The sequence below is a fragment of the Lottia gigantea genome (assembly GCF_000327385.1).
Source record: "Lottia gigantea unplaced genomic scaffold LOTGIsca_79, whole genome shotgun sequence".
In the NCBI taxonomy this organism is placed as follows: domain Eukaryota; kingdom Metazoa; phylum Mollusca; class Gastropoda; family Lottiidae; genus Lottia; species Lottia gigantea.
In genome coordinates, this window is record NW_008710630.1 from 524,013 (window position 1) to 548,932 (window position 24,920).

The 24,920-nt window shown below is 39.5% G+C and overlaps 2 protein-coding genes across 2 annotated transcripts; both read right to left on the bottom strand.

Annotated features, from left to right (window-relative positions):
- Nucleotides 1–7,206: 7,206 nt before the first annotated feature.
- Nucleotides 7,207–10,485, bottom strand: LOTGIDRAFT_168790 (hypothetical protein; the record flags this gene model as incomplete). Its single annotated transcript, XM_009066707.1, has 1 exon — nt 7,207–10,485. The coding sequence occupies one exon, from the start codon at nt 10,483–10,485 to the stop codon at nt 7,207–7,209; it is 3,279 nt and encodes a 1,092-aa protein (XP_009064955.1).
- A 328-nt stretch (nt 10,486–10,813) lies between these two features.
- LOTGIDRAFT_168791 (hypothetical protein) lies at nt 10,814–22,684 on the bottom strand (the record flags this gene model as incomplete). Its single annotated transcript, XM_009066708.1, has 8 exons — nt 10,814–13,930; nt 14,492–18,916; nt 19,184–19,324; nt 19,626–19,769; nt 20,130–20,332; nt 20,832–21,055; nt 21,538–21,680; nt 22,574–22,684. The coding sequence occupies 8 exons, from the start codon at nt 22,682–22,684 to the stop codon at nt 10,814–10,816; spliced, it is 8,508 nt and encodes a 2,835-aa protein (XP_009064956.1).
- Between the last annotated feature and the right edge of the window lie 2,236 nt (nt 22,685–24,920).

Here is a 24,920-nt window from a genome sequence, read left to right on the forward strand (position 1 = left end):
CTTATGAGTCATTGGTGTAAGTGACTCATTGATGTTAGCGGCTCATTAATACTACCTTCATAAGAGTTAGTGACGCATTAATGCTAATGACTCGGTGATACTGTCTACTCCTAAGTCAGTGACTCATTAATGCTGGTGACTAGGTGATGGATGTGACACGAATGCTAGTGACTCACTGGTATTGTCTTATGAGTCATCGATGATAGTGACTTATTGATGCGGCTCATTAATACTGCCTTCATCAGAATTAGTGGCTCATTAATGCTAGTGACTCGGTGATGTGTACTCGTGAGTAAGTATCAAATGAATGCTAGTGACTCCACGACGGTAATGGCCCACGACTCAGTGATGCTAGTGACTTACTGAAAATGTTTTATTATGAGTCATTGGTGAGTCATTAAGGTTAGCGGCTCATCATTATTACCTTTATAAGAGTTAGTGACTCATTAATGCTAGTGACTCGGTGATGTCTACTCGTGAGTCAGTGACTCATTAATGCTAGTGACTAGGTGATGACAGTGACACGGGAATGCTAGTTACTCAACGACGGCAATGAATCACGACTAGTGACTCACTGAAGATGTCTTATTATGAGTCATTGGTGATAGTGACTCATTAATACTACTTTCATAACAGTTAGTGACTCATCAATGCTAGTTACTTTGTTATGTTTACTCGTGAGTCAGTGACTCATTGATTATAGTGACTCAACGATGGTAGTGACTCACAACTCTGTAATGCTAGTGACTCACTGAAGATGTTTTATTATGAGTCATTGGTGATAGTGACTAATTAATGTTGGCGTCGTATCAATACTACCTTCATAAGAGTTAGTGACTCATTAATGCTAGGGACCTAGTTGATGGCAGTGACTCAGGAATGCTAGTGACTCAACGACGGTAGTGACTCACTGAAGATGTCTTATTATGAGTCATTGGCGATAGTGACTCATTAATACTACTTTCATAAGAAGATGTCTTATTATGAGTCATTCGTGATAGTGAATCATTTATACTACCTTCAAAAGATTAAGTGACTCATTAATGCTAGTGACTTGGTGATGTCTTCTCGTGAGTCAGTGACTTAACGACGGTAGTGACTCACGACTCAGTGATAATAGTGACTCACTTAAGGTATCTTATTATGAGTCATTCTTGATAGTGACTCGGTGATGTCTACACGTAAGTTAGTGACTCATTTATTCTAATGACCGGTGATGCTGACTACTCGTAAGTCAGTGACACATGAATGCTAGTGACTCAACGACGATAGTGACTCACGACTCAGTGATGCTAGTGACTCACTGAAGATGTCTTATTATGAGTCATTGGTGATGGTGACTCATTGATGTTAGCGAGTCATCAATATTACCTTCATAACAGTTAGTGACTCATTCATGCTAGTGACTCACTGAAGGTGTCTTATTATGAGTCATTGTTGATAGTGACTCATTAATACTACTTTCATAAGAGATAGTGACTCATTAATGCTAGTGACTCGGTGATACTGTCTACACGTAAGTCAGTGACTCATGAATGCTAGTGACTCAACGACGGTATTGACTCACGACTCAGTGATGCTAGTGACTCACTGAAGATGTCTTATTACGAGTCATTGGTGATAGTGACTCATTGATGTTAGTGGGTCACCAATATTACCTTCATAACAGTTAGTGACTCATTCATGCTAGTGACTCACTGAGGGTGTCTTATTGTGAGTCATTGTTGATAGTGACTCATTAATACTACTTTCAAAAGAGATAGTGACTCATAAATGCTAGTGACTCGGTGATACTGTCTACACGTAAGTCAATGACTCATGAATGCTAGTGACTCGACGACGGTAGTGACTCACGACTCAGTGATGCTAGTGACTCACTGAAGGTGTCTTATTATGAGTCATTGTTGATAGTGACTGTTTAATACTACCTTTATAAGGGTTAGTGACTCATTAATGCTAGTGACTCAGTGATACTGTCTACTCGTAAGTCAGTGACTCATTAAGTGCTAGTGAATCACGACTCGGTGATGCTAGTGACTCACTGATTCTGTTTATTATGAGTCATTGGTGATAGTTACTCATTAATACTGTGACTAATGAATGCTAGTGACTCAACGATGGTAGTGACTCACGACTCAGTGATGCTAGTGACTCACGGAAGGTGTCTTATTATGAGTCATTGTTGATAGTGACTCGGTTACGTCTACTCGTGAGTCAGTGACTCATTAATTCTAGTGACTCGGTGATGCTAGTGACTCACTGAAAATGTCTTATTATGAGTCATTGGTGATAGTGACTCATTGATGTTAGCAGGTCATCAATAGTATCTTCATAAGGGTTAGTGACTCATTAATGCTAGTGACTCGGTGATGCTAGTGACTCAATGAAAATGTCTTATTATGAGCCATAGGTGATAGTGACTCATTGATGTTAGCGGCTCATTAATACTATCTTCATAAGAGTTAGTGACTCATTAATGCTAGTAACTCGGTGATACTGACTACTCGTAACCTTAAATCGACCTGTCACCTGCTCCTAAGTCTGTAGTTCTTCCCGTTTTCAACATTCTTGACTCGGTGATGCTGCCGCCACCTCACTACTCAAAGAATCTATCCACCCATCGTATCACGAATAAGGGTTTTGACATGGTCTTATTAAGTATAACGACTAGGGGAGTGGTTTGGACACGACTCTATCCACTCACAACTCCGTAGTTCTATCAGTGATACATCCTTACGACTTGGTACAGTAGTTTTATCTGCTAACCATTCAGCGATTCTATCAGTTAACGGGTTAATGAGAGCAGTAATGCTAATGGCGTGGGCCACTATCATCACTGACTCAAATGTAGGTAGCATGACTGAGTCTGCTAGCATGACTGAGTCATTTATACTGTGACTCATGAAAGCTAGTGACTCAACGATGGTAGTGACTCAGTGTTGCTAGTGACTCACTGAACATGTTTTATTATGAGTCAGTGGTGATAGTGACTCATTGATGTTAGCGGTTCATCAATTCTACCTTCATAAGGGTTAGTGACTCATTAATGCTAGTGACTCACTGAAGGTGTCTTATTATGAGTCATTGTTGATAGTGACTCATTAATACTACTTTCATAAGAGATAGTGACTCATTAATGCTAGTGACTCGGTGATACTGTTTACTCGTAAGTCAGTGACTCATGAATGCTAGTGACTCAACGACGGTAATGACTCACAACTCAGTGATGCCAGTCACTCACTGAAGGTGTCTTATTATGAGTCATTGTTGATAGTGACTCATTAATACAACCTTCCTAAGGGTTAGTAACTCATTAATGCTAGTGACTCAGTGATACTGTCTGCTCGTAAGTCAGTGACTCATTAATGTCACTGACTCATTGATGGAAGTGACTCATGGTGCTAGTGAATCACGACTCGGTGATGCTAGTGACTCACTGATTACTCATTAATACTGTGACTCATGAATGTTAGTGACTCGTGAATGCAAGTGACTCAACGATGGTAGTGACTCACGACTCAGTGATGCTAGTGACTCACTGAAAGTGTCTTATTATGAGTCATTGTTGATAGTGACGTCTACTCGTGAGTCAGTGACTCATTAATTCTAGTGACTCGGTGATACTGACTACTCGTAAGTCAGTGTCTCATGAATGCTAGTGACTCAACGACGGTAGTGTCTCACGACTCAGTGATGCTAGTGACTCAATAATGTTAGGGGCTCATTAGTACCACCTTCATAACAGTTAGTGACTCATTTATGATAGTGACTCATTAATACTACTTTCATAAGAGATAGTGACTCATTCATGCTAGTGACTCGGTGATGTCTACTTATGAGTAAGTGACTCATTAATTATAGTGACTCAACGATGGTAGTGACTCGCGACGAAGTGATGCTAGTGACTCATTGGAGATGTTTTTTATGAGTCATTGGTGATAGTGACTCATTGATGTAAGCGGTTCATCAATTCTACTTTCATAAGGGTTAATGACTCATTAATGCTAGTGACTCACTGATTACTCATTAATACTGTGACTCATGAATGTTTGTGACTCGTGAATGCTAGTGACCCGACGATGGTAGTGACTCACGACTCAGTGATGCTAGTGACTCACTGAAGGTGTCTTATTATGAGTCATTGTTGATAGTGACTCGGTTACGTCTACTCGTAAGTCAGTGACTCATGAATGCTAGTGACTCAACGACGGTAGTGACTCACGACTCAGTGATGCTAGTGACTCAATGATGTTAGCGGCTCATTAGTACTACCTTCATAACAGTGACTCATTTATGCTAGTGACTCACTGAAGGTGTCTTATAATGAGTCATTGTTGATAGTGACTCATTAATACTACTTTCATAAGAGATAGTGACTCATTAATGCTAGTGACTCGGTGATACTGTTTACTCGTAAGTCAGTGACTCATGAATGCTAGTGACTCAACGACGGTTATGACTCACAACTCAGTGATGCCAGTCACTCACTGAAGGTGTCTTATTATGAGTCATTGTTGATAGTGACTCATTAATACTACTTTCATAAGAGATAGTGACTCATTAATGCTAGTGACTCGGTGATGTCTACTCATGAGTAAGTGACTCATTAATTATAGTGTCTCAACGATGGTAGTGACTCGCGACGAAGTGATGCTAGTGACTCACTGAAGATGTTTCATTATGAGTCATTGGTGATAGTGACTCATTGATGTCGTAAGTCAGTAACTCATGAATGCTAGTGACTCAACGACGGTAGTGACTCACGACTCAGTGATGCTAGTGACTCACTGAAGATGTCTTATTATGAGTCATTGGCGATAGTGACTCATTGATGCTAGCGGCTCATTAATACTACCTTCATAACAGTTAGTGACTCATTCATGCTAGTGACTCGGTGATGTCTACCCGTGAGTCAGTGACTGATTAATCATAGTGACTCAACGATGGCAGTGACTCACTGATGCTAGTGACTCAAAAGTGATGCTTCCTGATGACTTGTGATCTTATGAATCAGTAATGGTAGTGACTCACTGATGCTGTCTACTCATAGTAATGGTAGTGACTCGCGACTCAGTGATGTTAGTGACTCACTGATGCGGTCTTGTGTCATGGGTGGGAGTGACTCATTAAGACTAGTGACTCATTTATGCTAGTGACTCGACGATTGTAGTGATTCACGACCCAGTGATGCTACTTGATAATGACTCATGAATCAGTGATGGTAGTGACTCGGCTATGCTGTCTAATTAATGCTACAAGTGACTCACGAGCCAACGATTTTAGGCGATTGAGTCATGATTCAGTATTATCACTGAGTCATGAGCCAGTATAATCATCGAATCGTGAAGATATAGAATCATTGAGTTGCGAGCCAATATAATCACCGAGATATGAGCCAGTATAATCACCGAGTCATGAATCAATAGAATCACCGAGTCATGAGCCAGTATAATAACTGAGTCACGAGTCAGTATAATTACAGAGTCATGAGCCAGTATGATAACTGAATCACGAGCCAGTATAATCACTGAGTCATGATCGGAATATACACATTGAGTCACGAGTCAGTATAATCACAGAGTCATGAGCCAGTATGATCACCTAGTCATGAGCCAGTATAATAACTGAGTCACGAGCCAGTGTGATAACTGAATCACGAGCCAGTATAATCACTGAGTAATGATCAGAATATACACATTGAGTCACGAGTCAGTATAATGACAGAGTCATGAGCCAGTATGTTTACTGAGTCATGAGCCAGTAAAATCATTGAGTCATGAGCATCACTGAGTCATGGACAGCAAGCATCACTTATAAGTGAGTAACTGGCATCACTGGGTCATACTCATGACCAGACTGGATGGACATTTGGCTAAAAAATATGAACACATAGTAACTTAATTTGTTCTTAACAAAAAGGCAATGGTAGAAAAACATTTGTACAAACTTAGTATATACATAATATATTGCTTCTCATTCATACAGTTCAATAAAAACACCACAATCATCCAATAGTTAAGCAGGTCATAGATATTAATGCACGTCCATATACGATCAGGAACAGTCCATTATTTCAAGGCAGGACAAGTTGTCTTTGAGTATTTATATCAGAGTGAATGGTTATGAATACTATATAAAGACTGTGTAATATGTCTGAGACTACCTAAACTACCTCAAAATAAAGTGGACTGTTCTCAACACGGATATGAATAAACATCCCTGCTCGACTTACTATTCATGTTAGTTTTTTATGATTGATAAAAGCATGTGCATAAACATTTTGACCTAGTATACACCCTGTGAGTCAATTGGTATTATCCAGAAAAACCCGCATTCATTTTCTATGTTTAATAAATGAATGTATGCAATAGAACTCTACTAGGGACATCCGAGGATTTTTTTTAAGATACATCTTATATAACGACCACATTCAAACAATTACAAATACATAATCTATTAGCACTTTTCTTGAATATTTTGGGACCTGCAACCAAAAGCATCCGAAATCAATAATTTTATAATACCTGATTGGTCAGTGTTTCAGTAGATATCTCCTGAACCAATGATATGTCTTAAAATGTCAGAAGTTAGGATGCTTTCAGGCACAAGTCCATATTGATTTTGATACATGATTTGAAAGAAATACAATACACAAAATGTTTAGCTCTATCGGAACGAATAGCCTATCATTGGCAGCTTAGATTAGCTAAGTCATCCTATGACATTATCAGAATTTGCATAACGATAACATAGCTTTGAAACTTCCCAGTAAAAATGTAGCAAACAATAAAGATTAACTTTCGAAGAATTGAAAGATCAGAAAAAAGGACCCTAAGTATCTCGAGCGGTTTATGCTCAAAATGAAATTGATTCCAGTTACTTTGTATACAATATAATCAATCGTATAATGATATTCAAATAATGCACATGTTGAAGCCAATTGCAAAGGATATAGTCCTATAATTATCTGGTTTACCAGCTGATAGGGCTCTCATAGGCTGTTACCGATTACTTGGGTGGGCGTACGAATTCAGTTTCATTGAATTTAAAGACTAACCGAATCAAAGATTGTAACCTTGAGATGAAAATGATCTGGAATTCTATCAGCTGGTAGATCAAATGATTACATGTATACCCCCTTCTCCATGTAATTTGGTTGACGTGATTTTTTTCAATAGCACTAAATTTTAACAAAAATCTGAAAATTCACTCCTTTTCACGAGCACGAGTGTATGTGTATGGATACTTCTTGTTCTTATTTCGTGGTCGGAACTTCCATTTATTATCCTGGTCCGATTGTTTCCGGTCCCGATCACTTAACGACCGTTGATGTCCGCGAGGATCCTTGATCGGACTATCGCATTCCACACGCACCATTGTCACATTTCGCGTTGGAGGTGTGGAAGAATGCTTCACCTTTTTGATTTCCTGAATATTATTATGATGGTAAGAATGGCGTCGATAGTTTGATGACCGACGCACCACAGCCGGTAAAGGGGTGTCAACTTTTTTCCCTACACAAGAACTACAAGTCGAGGTCGGACCATGTCTACAGTTCGTAGCGTCATCCAATTTACGTTTTTTGTCCCCTTCATGGTCTTCATCGCAGCACAGTTTCCGATGCAATCGTTCTAAACGCCGCTTACTTCTCCGTACCGGACTAGGATTGTCTGAATTGCTCGTTTCGCTACTAGTCGAGGATGTTTCCACGGCACTTTTTAGTTTTTTCTCATTATTATGCAAGTCGTAGTCGGAATTTTCTCTTTTGAGTGTTCGCGTATGTTTATCACTATCACGATGCGACGAAGACACAAGAAATAAATCTTTATTGGGCTTATCGTTATTTGTCGCAGATTTTGGATTACGGTCCTCCTCACTTTTCTCAGAGTTTCTCCTCGAATTTTTTTCCAAATGATGACTAATTCGTATTGGAGATTTTCTGATATTTTTGCCATTTTTGTCACGATATCTCAAATGATTTAGAGATTTCTTTAAGGGTGATAGACTTTTGGACGGGCTGTATCTAGTGAACTTGTTGGGGGAAAGTTGACGAAGTCTCTGTCGCTCGCTGGTTCGTACAAACGGTTTAGTAGATGATCTTGTTGAACATTTACCTGTATCATCATTAAAGTTACTTTTAGACGGTTCTTTCCCTCGTACAGATCTTCCTGGAGTGTTGACAGACGAAGAATGCCTCGTGGACTGTATAGAATCTGAAGGTTTACTCTGTGAGTTCACAGAAGATGATTGCCTCGTGGACTGTGTTGACTCCAAAGATTTGCTTAGAGAGTTTGTAGAAGACGAAGACTGTGCGGGTTCCGAGGATTTGTTTGGAGCGCTAGAAGCTGAAGATACAGGTCTCGTGGAAGACTCTGAAGATTTCTGCTTGGAACAATCATCTGCATCTACCGATTTTTTTCGTTTAAGTTCTGTTGTGGATGATTTGGTTTTAACACTATCTTTCCGGGAATGGTCTTCTGTTAGAGAGTTATTATGCTGTTGTTTTGAATCCGTTTTGAAACTGTTCGCTGTGGGTTTTGGAACTGGGTCTTCTTTGTTCCTTGTTTGTCCTTTCAATTGTATGATGTCAATACGGCCTGCCTTTGCATGGAATTCTTCTTTTGGATCTTTTGTGTCAATTTTGGAAATACTTCCCGACCTTTTGATGTGACCATCTTTCAGTGCAGAATTTTGAGGCTTTGGATCTTTTGACTCAATTTTGGAACTATTTTGTTGATGATCTAGCTTGTAACTGTTTTGTGGACGTCTTATATCTTTTAGAGCAGTTACTTCAAGAGCTTTCTTCTCTGTTTCTTTTGTCAAATTTGTGGTTGATATTTCTTTCTTAGAATCCGCATCTTCTCGAACAGCTTGAGCCTGTTTTGTAGGAGATTCTCCACCTGAAGATTGCTCGCTTTCGGACACATCCCAAGTAAAAGGGGTCACATTCCCTGATTGATTTCGGACAGCTTGCCGCGATCGTTCATTCTTCTCCTTCTTCTGGGAATCCTCGTCTTCCTCGTCCCATTTGAAAGGTTCAACTGTAATTTGTTCGCGGAGTGACTGTATCAGCCCAGATCTTTTACCAGCTTCGGGTATCTCTTCTTCTGTTGGTTTTTCCGGCTGTGTGATCTTCACGTCCAAAATCTTATGTTTGTTGCCACTTTTTGTAATGACTGTCGAACCAATTTTAGGCATCTTGCTCAAGTTATCAGCAACGCTCATTGGTAAATCTTTGGAAGAAAAGTCTTTTGAGGCAATGGAAGTCAGGAGTTCACCACTCTTGAAATGAGCTTCTCTGGGTTTCTTCTCTGACTCTGTAACTGTCTTGGATTCTTCTTTAGGAGCATCTTCTTCAACATATTCATCAACTGATTTTGAGGATGTAGGATCAGCAACAGCATCATTACTGGATGTTACTGTGGATCCAGAGCTAGGTTCGTCAGTTGAAGCCTCTATTACTGGATCTGTGGATTGCTGATCTGCGTTGGAGTCGAAAACCATCTGACGACTGTCCATTGCCTCACTGTCTATTTCACTATCAGACTCTGAATAATCCACAATCTTCAGTAAAGCAGACTTGTTGGAATTCAGAAGCTTGATACTGTGAGCAACGCTTCGTACAAAGCGTGTATCAGTCACAGATATGGATTGTCTGGGTTTCACCACTTTCTTGGTATCTGTCAAGGATTCTCTAGAGCCACTTTCTATTTCTTTCACATCAAAGTTTTTACTTTCAGTGATACTTTTGGATTGATGATCATTTAAATCACCATTTTTAGCTTGAACATTGGGGTCAGTATAGTCAGAGGTTCTTTGGGATTCAGGATTTAGTGGATCTTTGGAAGCTTTGGCTTTTTCTTCATCATTACTATCTCTTCCTATTCTGACTTCTTCAGGAATTCCTTTTGAGTCATTCCCAGCTTGATCCTCTTTTGAAGGTGGTAATTCTTCAACTTTGCTATCCTGTGTTGTCACAGAAATATTGCCAATACATTCTTCAGAATTCTTTGGTAGCTCCTTGGAATCGCTAGATACGGTATCAGCTTGAGTATCGAGTCTCTTTGATGAAGAATCTTCCTTTTGGGGTAACTCTTGATCCTTATCTGCAGTTTCCTGTTTGATTTCATCCTCTGAGGTATCACAAGACTTTGGTGTTGGTTGAGAGCCAGTGTCTTCACCTTCAACCTCTGTTCGGACACCAGGTATCATTTTAAGATCTGTTTCCTTTTTGGATAAATCCTCAAAAACCATAGTTAGATCTACATCCTCCTTGGGTGACTCATCAGCTTCAATATCAGGGGACAATTTTTCTTCCAGTTGGTCTTTTGATGCTGTCTCAGGGAGTTCTTCGTCGCCTTCATTTGTAAGGTTGGAATTCTCAATTGCCTTTTCTTCAGAATTCATGTTAAGTGGATCAGCTGGATCCATTTCTTGAGATTCCTTATTGTCGATATGTGAGCTGTGTTTTTCTTCTGCTCGCATTTTGTCATGACCATCACCCATGGATGTTGGAGGTTCTGCAATATGTTCTTCTTTGTTATTCTCAGCACTGACAGAAGAAAGTTGCTCAGTGGATACTGCTAGTTCAGTTCCTTCAGCAACTGTCTCGTCTCTACAGGCTTCAGAGATCTCTTCATCAAGGTTAGCACTTTTCTCAGTTGAAACTTCTTTAGGATTGGGTACGTCTTCAGTTATGGGGTTTGCTTCGCATTCTGATTGATTTTTAACTTGACTTTCTGGTTTGGAATCACTAATGTCGGCTTTAGGCAGTGTATCTCTTGAAGCTACAGTTTGTAGCACAGCATCAGAACTATTGGATGCATCTGGCTGACTCTCCATCATTTGAGTTGTGGATGATTTTCATATCTATATATTGAGGAAGATCTTTGGTCAATGCTTCAAATAATTTGCTTGAAAGCTTGTTCAACTTTTCTTCAGTGGTTACTGATGCTGGTCCTAAATCATCAGCAGCTGGGCTGATGGAGGTCTGTGTGGCATCTGATAAGAATACTCCAGGAATGGGAGAATCTGGTGATGGTTCTGATGATGATGAAGCGGTTTCTGTTTTGGATTGGATCTCGACAACTGACGATTTTGAGTCTAAGCTCAATGCAGGAATGGGAGATTCTGATTTGGAACTCTGTGGATGTGATGGAGCTGCATCTAATGATACATCAGCTGCTGGAACTTCTAAATCAGATACTGATTCAACAGCTGGAATGGACCGCTCAGTGCTGGCTGAAGTACTTGGTGACTTAGAATAAGCTTTATCATTAGAAGCTAACGTCTTTAATTTGGAATTGTCAGCAGGTATTGGTGATTCAATAGTAGCCTTGACTCCATCTTGAAACTCCAATTTGGAATCAGCATCAATGGTAAGTGACTCAGAGCTTAATTCAACACCTGGAATTGGAGACTCTGTATTTGGGGTAACTGCAGGACTGGCAGAATCCAGTTGAATCTTTTGGGTTGTCGGTTCTGATTTCGACTCCATCATTGGAACCTGTGTCTCTGTCTTAGACTTCATTTCAGGAATTTCCTCTGGCGGAACTAACTGTTGAGGTAGTTGTTCTTCAGACTTTGGATTAGTAGACATCACTGTTGGTGTTTTGGAATCTATGGCAGGAATAGGTGAGTCTGATTGGTTCTCGGTATTTTCTAATTCTGTGGAACCTGGTAAATTAATAGCAGGTATTGGAGATTCTGGTTGAGGAAGTGAGGATGGATTCATGGGCACAAGATCTTGTGATTCCGAGGAAGTGATTGCTGGTATGGGTGACTCTGGTTTTGACTCCATCCTTAAAACCGATGACTTTGAGTTTGAGGATGGTGTTTTAGATGAATCGAAAATGGTGGTTAATGGTTCTGTATTTGACGGCTCTTTACTTGTGCTACTGTCAATGAGATTGGCTTGGCTGTCAATTTTGGAATCAGCAGTCTGACTATTGGATGATCCGCTTTTGTCCTCAGATATTGGAAGCTTCTCTGAATCTGCTAATAAAGATATTTTAGCACCCTTCACTACATGTATTTCAGTGGCATTATTTTGACTAATTTCCACTTTGGTCTCTGGCATCACTTCATTTTTGGCAGTGTTTGGATAAACATTAACTGGTTGGCTTCTGTTTTCGATAATTATCAAATCAGGTGAAGATGTCTTTACTCCTTCTGTTGGAGTATCTGCTTTGACCACCATACACGTGGTTAATGAAGCTCCAACTGTTACAGGATCTCCACCTCCAGTATTGTCATCAGCATCTTCAACCTCTTCCTCGTCATCTGAATTCTTTTCGATCAAAATGATGTCATCCTCTTCATTATCCAATTTAACTATTTCGCTTGACTTTTGGGCTTTCATAATATTGCCATTACCAACAACTGCCAAGGGAGGCGATCCAGTATTTGATCCCAGCAAGCATGAAATGACTTGCGAAGGAGAAGTGTCTGCCATCATTATAACTTCTACCTCTTCTGATCTGGCTCTTGATGAAACTTCTGATATCGCTGGTGAATTAACAGATGGAGAATCAAATGTATGTTCTTCAAATGGTGAATTTACGACTGGAGAATCAAATCTACGTTCTTCAGATGGAGAATTCACAGCTGGAGAATCAAGTCTACGTTCTTCAGACAACCCTCGCTCTATAATAGTATCGTCACTGGTGGATGTACGTCCACTTTCAACTTTGCCTGGCGTCTGATCAGTCAAGTGTTCTGGGAGCTTCTGAAGGACTATTCTCAATTGTGAACTGCTCAACAGATGTTTGTGCTTTGTCAGTAGATCACTGTCGGACAATCGTCTGGATCTTCCTTTTGGTTTCTCCTTTGAAGCTTCAGTATCAAGAGCAGCAACTGATCTCCTACCTCGCTGAATTTTCTTTGGTTCTTGGATAACAGTTCCTTTATACTTCCCAATATTTTTGTATAGATGCCGATGTAGGGTTGGATCGGCTCTGTATCCCAATAAACTGGAACAACTTGATGAAGTCTGTACATTTTCATTCGTGACTTCTTCCTCCTTCGTTTCTTCTCCGATGAAGTCCATGAAGGAGGACAAGAAAGATTGGCCTTTGGCTTCCAAATTGGAACTGTGATCTGATGTTTGTGAATCATCACTGGTGGAGGGTTTATAAACCGAATCTTGGTCTGTTGTGTCTTTATCCTGACTGTCATTGGTCTCCGAGGTAGCTTCTTCTTCAGCTTCTAAATCAGACAACTTCACTTCTGTGTCACGGCTTCCCATGCTCTCTTGACTATTTTCTGTTTCCTTGTCTGATAAATCCATTTCTTTTTCTGACATATCAGGTTGAGATGATTCCTCATCGGTTTCTCTGGTTGGCTTACGAATCAAGGTAGTCCTTCTGGATCTGGTCTGTCTTCTGGTTGTCATTGGTTCTGGGCTGCAACTTCTGGAATGTCCACTTGAAGACACATCAACATTGAAATGGGGAAGAGTGTTCAGAATGTCAAAACCATTAGCATTGTTTTTAATCTTGCTAAGAGCTTGCGTATGCGCAGCACGTACATTCCGCCTCTGTGAGCGCTGATCAGAGTCTGATTTATTGTCTTTTCTGTGCTTTTTAAGTCCCACAGTCTTCTCTTTACTGGCTGGTCTGCCAAGTTTTCGACTATGATTAATTGGTGTTGGTTTTTTAAGAGGTGACAGGTGCTTCTTTACTGATTTCCTGGCTGCCATTAGGCTGAGTTTCATATCTGTTGTCTGTGGACGTACTGCACCAGTTTTACTGGATCCATCTTTTCCCAACATTTTAGAAATTTTCATTAAAATTTCAGTTTCATGATCTTTCAGATGGAAGACATATTTGGTGTAAACGTTGAACTTGACGTTGCAGAGGTGGCACTTGAAGAAGTGGCCTTTCCAACTCTTGATAATGGTATGGATCTTTAAATGTTTCACTGCAAAATGCTGAAGTTTAATAGTCATGTCTTTTAATTTTGTTGAGCACAAACAGCAGGTTGAATTCTTCTTCAATCGCGCCAGCTCAACTTCTGGGAAAATTTGGTTTTTTGAAGACTCTATTTGTGACAATTTCTTGGCTTTTTTCATGTCTTCATCACTATCAGAGGAAAAGAAGTACCTTGGTGTTCGGATTGGTCTTCTCTTTCGAAGACTTCTGTCAGATTCGCTGATGTCAGTACCAGTGCTGATGGTGGATTGAGCATCTTCAGATCCTTCTCCTTCATCATCTTGACTACTTTTATCTTTCTCTGCATCCTCATCACTTTTACCATCATGTTCCTGTTTGTCTTCTGCAGACTCCTCATCTTCTTTCGTCTCTTGATCAGTTTTGGCAGATTTCTGATCCTCAGATTCACCATTAACTTGTTCATCTTTAGAAGATTTCTGATCCTCAGCAGTTTCAGACTTTTCATCTTCAGTGACCTCTTCAGAGTCTTTAGCATCTTTATTGTCTTCGTCACTTCCAGTTTCCTTTGGAGCATCAATTTTCGAATCAACTGGACCAACCACAGAATCAAAAATTGTGGACATCATTTTTGTAAACTTTTCTGGATTCTCCAAAAGTTTTTGTTTTTCTACGTTTGGTCGTCTAATTCGTTTAGTGATGGGATTCTTCTTCAAACATGGCAACCAATGATCATGTACACCTTCCGGAGAGCAGAATGTCTGGCCACAAAGATCACATTTATAAAAGGTTTTCCCAGAGGAACTCGTCATTTCTTTAAATCTTGGTGGTGGTGGGGCTTTGGCTAACTTCGCTGCTTCTCTTTTCAATTTTAATTCTTTCTGTTTCTGCAGAACTTTTTGTGCTTGGATCTTCTTAAGCTGCTGCTCTTTTTCTTTCTTTGCCTTGATCATCTCTTTTTCTCTTTGGATTTCCATTTGCTGCTTTTCTACCAATCTCTTGACACTTTGGTATTCTTTGTTAGCTGAAGGAAGGACTGACGTGTGCTCTGATTTTTTCACCCCAAACAAGTGAGAATTATCCTTTGGGCAGTTTTTTGTGTGAAGCTGCATTTCCTTCTCTGAAATGCAGATGCTGCTACATTTGACACATTGGTAAATTGTCTTGGCATTGATTCCCCCAGATTTGCTGTCTGGTAACTTTAAGGTATCATGGATATTGGTGGGTGAATCATCTGGCTTGCAAACTCGTTGGACGTGGAATTGCAAGGATTCTAACGTCGAAAAGACAGAACTACAAATAATGCATTTAAACACCGAACCACATTTTTTGGACATCATGGACGCTTTTCCAGGCATATTGTTGGGATCTCCTTCATTGCTTTCAGCTTTAACTCCATACGCTTCGTTAATTTGATGAGAAGATGGATTCAACATGGTGAACTGCATGTTTTGCTGGGATGAACTGTCAGAATTCACTTGATATTGTTCATTGTAATCTGGAATGTGTATTCCTTGGACATCTCGTAGACTTTGGGCGGCAGGATCCAACTCCACTGGTACATATTCTTCAGCATTTGTTTGCTGAACATGTTCAGCAACATTGTTGTCACCTTGTTGGACAGCTGTGGACTCTGCATTCGTTTCTGGAATGATCAAGGAAGACATATCATCTATTCCCAAATCTTCAATATTGTCGGACAGAGCAATATGTAGTTCATCCCCAGGATTTGCATTCTTGAATAAATCGGTGATTAAAGAGGGGTCAGGTAAAGCTGATAGTGTTTCTAAAATTTCATCACTGGCGTTCAAGAGACTCTTTACAAAAATGTTTTTTTGCTCTTCAGCATATTTGTCAGAGTTGACGCTTTCTACTGTTGACTGTTGCTCTGGTGGTGGGGGTTCCACTTCATTTCCCTCTTGTTGGACTACTTCTGTTTTCACCACTCCAGGAACAAATTGCTGGCTTGATGTAACTACTACATTTCCAGATTTTGGGATTGTATTACCATAAACTGACAAACTCTGGTTTCCTAACCCTGATGAGACTGTGACTGGCTTTGAAATTTGAGAAGACTCTTGCTGAACTAACATTCTATGAAGTTGAGGAGCTGAGCTGCTTAAAGGGGAACTTTTTTGTGTGATAACTTGCTGATTTGGTGAATAAGCAATACTGCTGGCAGGTCTGGGAGCCACCTTAGGGACAAATGCAACACTCTGTGAGGGAATCTTTGGTCTCAGCAGATTTGGTTGAAGCTTCTGAAGATTTGATGATACTACATGTTGGGAAGGCTTTACAGTTATGGTCATGTCTGGATTGGAGGACACATTTTGTTGAGAATGCCGATTGATTTTGTTCAGTTCTTCTTGCAGCTGTTTAGCTGAGAGGTTTGGAGTTGGAATGGTATGCTGGGCCTGACTGGCTGTGACTTGATTCTGTAGCTGACGAAACTGCTGAGAGTCCAACTGAGGAATGGTTGGCGTTATGGAGCTCAAGTCAGACTGGACTGAAAGAACTGTGGGATTTAAAACATTTTGTTGCATTGTTCTGTATACATTCATGGTCGTCGGCATTACTGCAATGGGTTGGGAAGAATTTGTTCTAGTGTTTGCCGAAGCCACCGTAAGAAGAGTGTTCAAATCTGTTTGGACAGGGTTCAATGGAGCTGACAAAACATGCTGTTGGTATACTGGCTGATTGGAGACTACATGCTGGATGGATGTTGTAGGCAGAGCAGTAGGGGACTGTATGACAGTTTTCTGTATCATCTGTTGGGGCTGATTAAGGGTGACAATTCGAGAACCAAACGGCTGAGGACTCACATTGATCAGCTGCTGAGTGTTCCCTGGGGCTGGATGAAGCTTTGGTGCAGCTTGTATTACTTGAGATGATCCTGGACTAGTTGGACTGTTCATATTCAATCCTTGTGATTGAAGGATCTTCACTACCGCTTTCCCAGAGGCGTAACCTTGAGCTTCTGCCTTGGCCAGCAGCTGATTTTGAGAAGCTGTTACTGGTCTTTTCTTGATTATTTTACTTTTATCAGCCAGAGCCAAAGTAGCTTGATGAGCTGAAGAGCTTGATATTGGTAATCCACGCACCTTTGTGGGTTTTACGTCACCTTGATTCAAAGACTGTGTCTGCAACAACTGCTGTGCTTGTTGAAATTGCGCTGTAGTTATGACTGCTGATGGCATCTGCAGAACTCCTTGTGAGGTTGAATAGACATTGGAACCTGGATCAATAAACTGAGTTGATGTATTCGTGGTGGGCATTCTCTGAGCATCAGGTGGTTGATTAACTCTCATCAAAGGATGTGATGGATTTTTTTTCTGAGAGAGGGTGTACAGCTGATTTTTGGCCTGTTGGATTACTTCTTGAGATGTTGGTTGCTTCTGTCCCTGTGTATACTGAGCTGAAGGAATTGTGATTCTATTAACAACAGTTTGGGCTGTTTTCATGGATTGAACAGTCGACACTGAGGAGATAAGTTGCTGTGGATTCTGAGAGCGAATCTGGGTTGTTTGTACTCGCTGCTGAAACTGGCTCGAAGGCTGGACAGTTTGCTTCATTAATTGTGGTCTGGTGTTTTGATATCCTACTGATACAATCCCTTGATTTGTTCTTTGGGATACTGGATTTTGTAACTGCTGATAACCGTGGACCATTTGCCCTTTCTTCACCTGAATTGTTGAATATGTATGTCCACTGGGGGAGATTTTCTGATGAACGATTTTTTGAGGACTCGGGTTAGAAAACTGCTTTAGAGAGTCCACCGTGCTGTGAATAATTTGCTGTGGACTTTTCAAAGTTTGTTGCACATGGGGAGACTGGACTTGTTGAGGTTTCACCATCCGAACTTTAGATGCTTGCTGTCGTTGCTGGAGCTGAATTAAGTACTGTTTAGTGATTTCTTGGGGTCTGGACAGAAACCTTTGAGGTGGCTGATTCGGAGGATTAATGAAAGTTTGTCTTATGGATGTATTCGTAGGCACCTGGTTTGGATTTGTATTATGCACACGCACCATGAAATTTGGTTTCTCCGGCTCATGTTGCCTTAAAAAAGTCTGTTGAATTGTTGCAGCAATTTGCTGAGTAGTCCTTTGACGAATCGATTCAGCATCTGATTTCTTTTGGGCGAGTATCTGGCTTGCTGTAGGCAACTGATTTGCACTGTTCATAGAATAACTATTCACAATATTTCCAGAATTTTTCGCTAAATTTATGCTTTGTCCAGTTCTGGGACGAACTTTTCCATGAGCACTAGCTGGAGCTTTTCCAAGTCTTTTCTGAAGATTTTCTACAACTTGCTGAAGATTGCTTGCATAAGATTTGGTTTCTGTTGATGCTTCCACTGTCGCAACTGGGACAGGCACTGGCTTAGGGGAAGGTTTGGGTTCGACTGGTGCTGCTGCAGCCACAAAAAGTTTTTCACGTAAACTCGCTGCCAATTGTTGATGGCTTAACTGATTAGGTTGTGCTTTCTTTTTGGCCTCCGCCTCGGCCATTAGAGCGAGAATTCTCTCCCTTTCTTGAAGATATTTCGTACAAGCAGGCCCTAACTCTTTCCATGATAGTTCTGGTTTTAAATGATAGGGCCTCAACATATTCAATAGTCTTTCGACCTCATAGACAGTCGCAGGATTGATTTTGTCTTTTTCGTCCTTATTTTTTTGAGTACATACACCACGATTATATGTACAATTACCACAACATTTGGCCACTATATGTTGTCCAGTATCGACCAATAAAGCTGGATTATCTGATTTATAGAACGATTCCACTTTCGTTAAACTGGAATACGACGGATTTAACGAAAACGCAGTCACTATGCTGTATCTTGCCGTTTTTAATTTATTGTAACGAAATATATCGGCTAATTTGCAACACGTCAACGACATATCTTGCTGATGAGTTTGTATTTCTGACATTTCACCATTTTGCATACTTTTTTCCAACACACTTTTGTCAATGTTAATAGCATATATACACATATCCGTATAAAACTGTAGTAGGGAATCCCCACACTGAAATGACAAAATAATTTACAAAATATTAGATAAACAGAAAGTAAAATCCAAAGTCACAAAACTGTCTCTAATAAGATAATATCCATAAAGAAAAATTGTGATACGAGTTCACAGCTAAAATGATCATTATATTAAATTAGTGGCAGTGAAATAGCTCAGTCGGTAGCGAGTTGGATTGTCATCTACCAGGCATTTAACTGCCAACGGTTCAAATCTCCTCTAGGTAACAAAAATGGAAGTAAGTTTAAAACATTACTAACTTACCTTTTCTCTAATGAGGTCTATAATAAGTACAATCTGTTCTGTGGTCCGAGATAATTTAGCTATTGCCCACAAATTACTGATGAACTTATCCTCTTCCTCATCTACCATATACTGATGTTTGATCCATAGCTTGAATAACTCCTGTAATGCAAGAAAAAGACCTTTTCAAAAGTGTGGTACAATTACTTCTTCTTCTTCTTGGTGGATGGTGGTTGCTTTGGAAAAAAAATACTATGACCTATGCCAGTGTTTCTAATGGGAATTCACTTTAATAATAATAGTTCTGATAGATACAACTTGCCATAAGACTGGTGATATTGTGGGCAATACAGTGGGGCAATATGCCAGTCTCTTCAGTTTAGTAACCTATCCTGGTGACAATTTCGTAACCGAAACATGCATTGGCAGTACAAGAGAAGCACTGGAGTTTTTTTCTACTTACTATTGTTTCCTCATCATCCCCTTCTTTAATCCAATTCTGAACGAGAAATGTCTGCGTCAAAACTGTACAAACTTTCTGGTTTTTTGGAAGTTCCATAAATCTTTGAACAAGAGCTACACACTCTTTCAGAGATATGGTTTCAGCCTACAGAGGAAAATGAAAGAAAATGAAAGAAAGTGAAGAATGATATAAAGACCAATAAATATGAATTAGCGATATCACTCCAGAACTGAATTTGTGATATCAGCACCCCCTTGAAAATTTCTGGATTTCTAACTCAACATAATTTTTTGAGAGTAACACAGCTAATGTTATTTTCATATAATAAATTGGGAACTCTGCATCTCTTTCCAAAGATATTATCTCAACCAATGCTGGGATTGAACCCTTGACCTTCAAGTTAGCGAGCTAGCGTTTTACTCATTGAGCCACCGCAGCTGCCTGCCACAGAGAGTCAAAATAGCTTCTAAAGTAATGTTATTATTAGTATTGTCAGGTACAAACCTCTTCCTGTAGTCTATCCAAATCATGTAGTTTGTTCATCAGTGTTAACTGGATCTGTCGAATATCCAGGTCAGATTTTAACGCTGGATGCTTCAAACACCAGGTACATAGATTGAGAGCGAACTCTTCACAGTTCTGTTGCAACATCATTTCTACTCGCAATCTTAATATATCTGGATCTTCACTTGTAATGTATTCCAGTCCTACAAATGAATGAGGGTATAACCTAAAGAAGCCTTAGTGGTGTCAAGTTTTAACTCTTTTAAAACTCCAACTTAAGGCCTCTTGCATAGTGCAAAACATGAAATAATTTGCAAACATTATGGGTTCTCGGGGATCCTATATACTCGCTAGTTCTTCATAAAACATTAGCAAATATTTTTGCTCATATCTATTGCAATTTTAGTGAAACTGTCTGTAACAATTCACCAATGAATTGATAAAATACATTTCTTTCCTTTTTTTTGAAACAGGCATCTTAAATGGCCCCACTTTCACATGCCGCAAGTCTTATTCTTGATAATCTAACTTAATGTTCTAGCCATTTGATTGGTCAATCAATAATTAGGATATTAAATTCAGTTCAATTATCCAATCAGCTTACTGTTTTTCTCAAAATCTGGATATTATACAAGTTAATTTTTCATGAATAAGGCCTCAGATCAAGAATAGAATCACTGTCCATAACAAAAAAAACTATACCTGAGCCTTCTTCATCATCTTCATCATTTGACATGACCTGACCCAGGACAGGGTGACTCCAATGGGTCTCCATTAACGATAGTATCACACTGAATCGACTGGACCCTTCCCTCTCCGACACAACCTGGTGGAAAGCTGTCAGGGTGTTTCGGAAATTGTTTTTGTAAGGCTGATCTTCGTCTAGTTGTCCGAACTGCACATCCAGGACAATCTGAGCACTGACACTGAAAGAGAGGGTTGATATCAAGAATGGCTTCACAATATTAACAGAAACTCATGTATTGTTTTGTTGAACACAATGAAAAAGGGTTTAGTTTTAAGTCTTGTTTTATCTGAGCTGACACACTCTTACTTAAAGGGCCAGATGCACCATTTTGATTTGAGTCTTGAATGTATGTAAATAGTCTTCAGAAGTACTAAAAATGTACAAAAATCCCATAATTCCTTCAAAACTATAGATGTCATTTCTATGTAGCGGTGTCTCAAGAAAGGATGACTCCATCCTGTTTACTTTCAAACGTGCATATTTCTAGACACATTAACTTATTAGATTAGCTAAAAAAATCCTGTTTCTAAGACTAAGGTATGATTGTTTAAGAAAATGGCACATTTGTCCCTTTAGCTTAAGATAGAACATAATAGAGAATTGGATACCTACCCAGTAGCTCTTATTGGCCACTACCATTTCAAAGTAAATGTAACTTACTTGAATAGTTTTTGACATAATGTGAAGGTAGACTGTCCCCTCTCTAGCTTCGGGTACAGTTCTGTCACATAGCCGTATATCACCCATAATCCTATAATTTGGTTTTCATATTTCTTGATGTGCTTTTCTAGATTATCTGCAACCTGAAACACAAAAGAGAATGTCTTGATCATTAACAGGGAAAGAATTTGAATTTGACTAATGATTCAGTTATGGTTAGGTGCCAAGTTGACAATAAATAACCCCATAACTTTTGTCCACTAGGCCTACAGCCAGACCCGTTACTAGTGCCCCCCCCCTACAAAATTCGAACAAATTCTCAATTGAAGCTGAAATCAGTCTCGATCAACCACCCCATGCAAATGCGACCGCCCCTCCTTGACACATTGGGCTGGTCACGGGAATGCCTACAGGCATCTCAAAAATATCTTTCATATATTATAACGCATTTATTTTGTGTGTTTTGTAAGCTTACTTATCATAAGTTGAAACATAAAAAAGGACACCACATGACATGACTTGTCTAAGTCTGAGAGATTAATAGGTAAAGGCCAGGCTAGAGTAGAAGAAGAATAGATTTGAAGAGAGGGTCTTGGTTATTAGTAGGCTAACTGTAGAACTAAAGAGTTTAATTGACCCCTATTAATCTAATATGGGATAAGCTACATTGTCAATCAATGCTGATATAGATAAATAGAGCAGACGCCGTTGTGAATCAATGACAACTCAGTGTCTCAGTCAATCGTCCGAAGTATTATTATGTCAAAATGAACGTGTAAACTCTTCTCAGTAACAAAGCCGCAAAGCTACAACAATCGAAAAGTGCAGCTTGGAGGAATGAATTGAAATTGGTGATTTCAAAATTTCAATAATAATACCCACACGATATTTCAACGACTGGCAAATGCATTCACGATTGTTATTACTGTTGTCGGAATGTAAAGCGTGCGTGCGTGATAAATAAGAACACTGCAATGGCTATTCCAGTTGGGCTGTTGACCGAAATTTGTCTTAATTATTTCGACATTTTACCCACCTTGCACACGGTTTGGCAAAATTGTGATGTTTCTGACCAATTCTGTGATGCATCTTTTCCATATTCTTCTGATGCATTTTTCAATTCAGCCAACAAATGACTGAATTCCATGCTTTTAAATTTGGCTAATTTTGCCCGACATTTACAAATTGTCGTCCTTCTTGCTAATAACAACAACAACGCCACCTAGCTCTGGCCGACATGGCGCGTTTTGACGAGGGACATAACTCTTGTAGATTTTTCAGCTTCAAGCAGACGCTTTTCTGACGTTTTCATGAAATACTGGCCTTTGGAGCATTTCTCATGAAAAATGTCGGGTGGAATCATTGCAAAATGAAAAGTTAGTCTCTCTGGAAGTTTTAAGAGATATGACATTCTATATTTGAGGTAAATTTGACAAAATTTGAACGACCGACTTCTGTAACATAACACTGATGCACGGCAGTTTTTGTGGTTCTGAGGCAAGGTTGTCAAATTGTGCTCTTTTGAACCATTTTTAAGTCGCAATTGCTACAAATGGACTGAATTTTACCGGAAATGACTAGAATGATGTTAATAAAGGTCAATAGACAAAATTGGTGCCTTAATTCCAAAAATCTTGGGGACCAGTTCAAAATAACAATTTGATAAAATAAATATATCTTGTGGAAATTTGTGCCTTTAGGAATTGGAAATAAAAAAAATATGACCAGCAATCTTTGGGAGTAGGATTCTACCAATTCTCATTACATGCATCTTCTTCTAAAGGAAATCGCCCTTATTGGTTCGTGGGACATCGTGCCTAGCAAATTGGTTCTCGAGGATCGTTTCTGTTGGGCCTTAAGGCACAGTTGTGCCGAAACTTTTTGTTCGCGTTTTTTCTGTTTTATCCATACTCATTTACAACTGGATCTACCGAAATAGTTACAGGGTTTTTAAAATAAAAGGTTATCACACTCTCTCAAAAGAAATCGATATCTCTATCCACAATTACAATGTAGATTCAAACTGAAACATTTACAATGAGTAGAGACCTACAATTATCAAGAGAAGAGGCCATGCTTTCAGCAAAGGAAAAAAGCCCCATCTGAAATCAAAAGCCAGAATTTTATGGTGCCCTGAAAGAAAATATTTAAATGTTGTCGACGCATTTATAAGTGATATAATCGTATAATACATAATACAAAGCCTATGATACATTTTGTACAAATTATTTTGGTAATAATTTATGGGAAAAGTCATTTTTATAGTCCGACTTTCCTATTTGCTTTTTCATTAGTGGCAGTGACGAATCTATGGTTGTAGAGCTGAGTGTCGTAGGTTCGAATCCCCTTGATGTTCAAGGCTACAGTCTAGACCAGATTTGGCTGCTTTGACGCCATGAGTATAAAATATATCATTGGCTGTAGCTTTAGGCCTATATATATAATGATGTTGATAATTTATAAATACAAATGTTGGAAAAATGAAATTTCTAATCTCAGGACTTGAAAAGATGGGGCACAAAGAAATATCGAAATACTCGAAAGGAAGTTTCTAGGTCACGGCAATTACATAGCGTTTCAGATATACTACAATCTGTTACTCTGATATCATCCCTCATATAACCAATCATCTGAACACGTTGAAAAAAACTGACGTGCAGCAGAAGTTATCGTCAACCACATCTCACTCACCAAATACCTTGGCCAGTGCTTCTATAAGAGAGCATTTTCTATAACACCGATTTAATAGTCGACTATAATTTAGAAGGTCTCATCTTAGATGTTGTTGGCTTTTGCAACAGTTTTTGACATAATATCCATCGTCAGGGCTAGGCTTCTTGCATGGATGTAGGATGAGCAACTTATGTCGGCTTGGCGGTAAACGATAAGCCAAACTAGGCCTAATGTTTCTCCAAAGCATGCTATGCAAGCTGGGGCGCAAAAAATGCTCATACTTCCAGGGTTACCAAGATACTCAGGATAATTGGCCGGTAAAAAGTTTTAAAGCGACTTTCGAAAACACAACCAAGCACGAACTTTCGAATTCCAACAAAACTTTAATTTTCGTATGATAGATGAATAATGAGTTTTAAACCCCCACAATTCTCAAGTTCAATAAACAAATGGTCCGTACTGCTTGGTTTTCCTCTCTAAGCACCAAAGGCATGAACATTTCAAGGGAGATAATGTATTTAATTCTTCACAGGGCAAAATCGTCTTAAAGAGTCGAGACTTCACATGTGGAACAAGACGCCCAACCATTACTCTACCATACTCTATGGAATTGGTCGCAAACTAGCAGATCCCGATTTGGGGTCTAATGGTTTGAAACTGGAGTTTGCAGCCAATCAAATTTCTGCTTTCCTGCTCCAGTATGAGCTAAT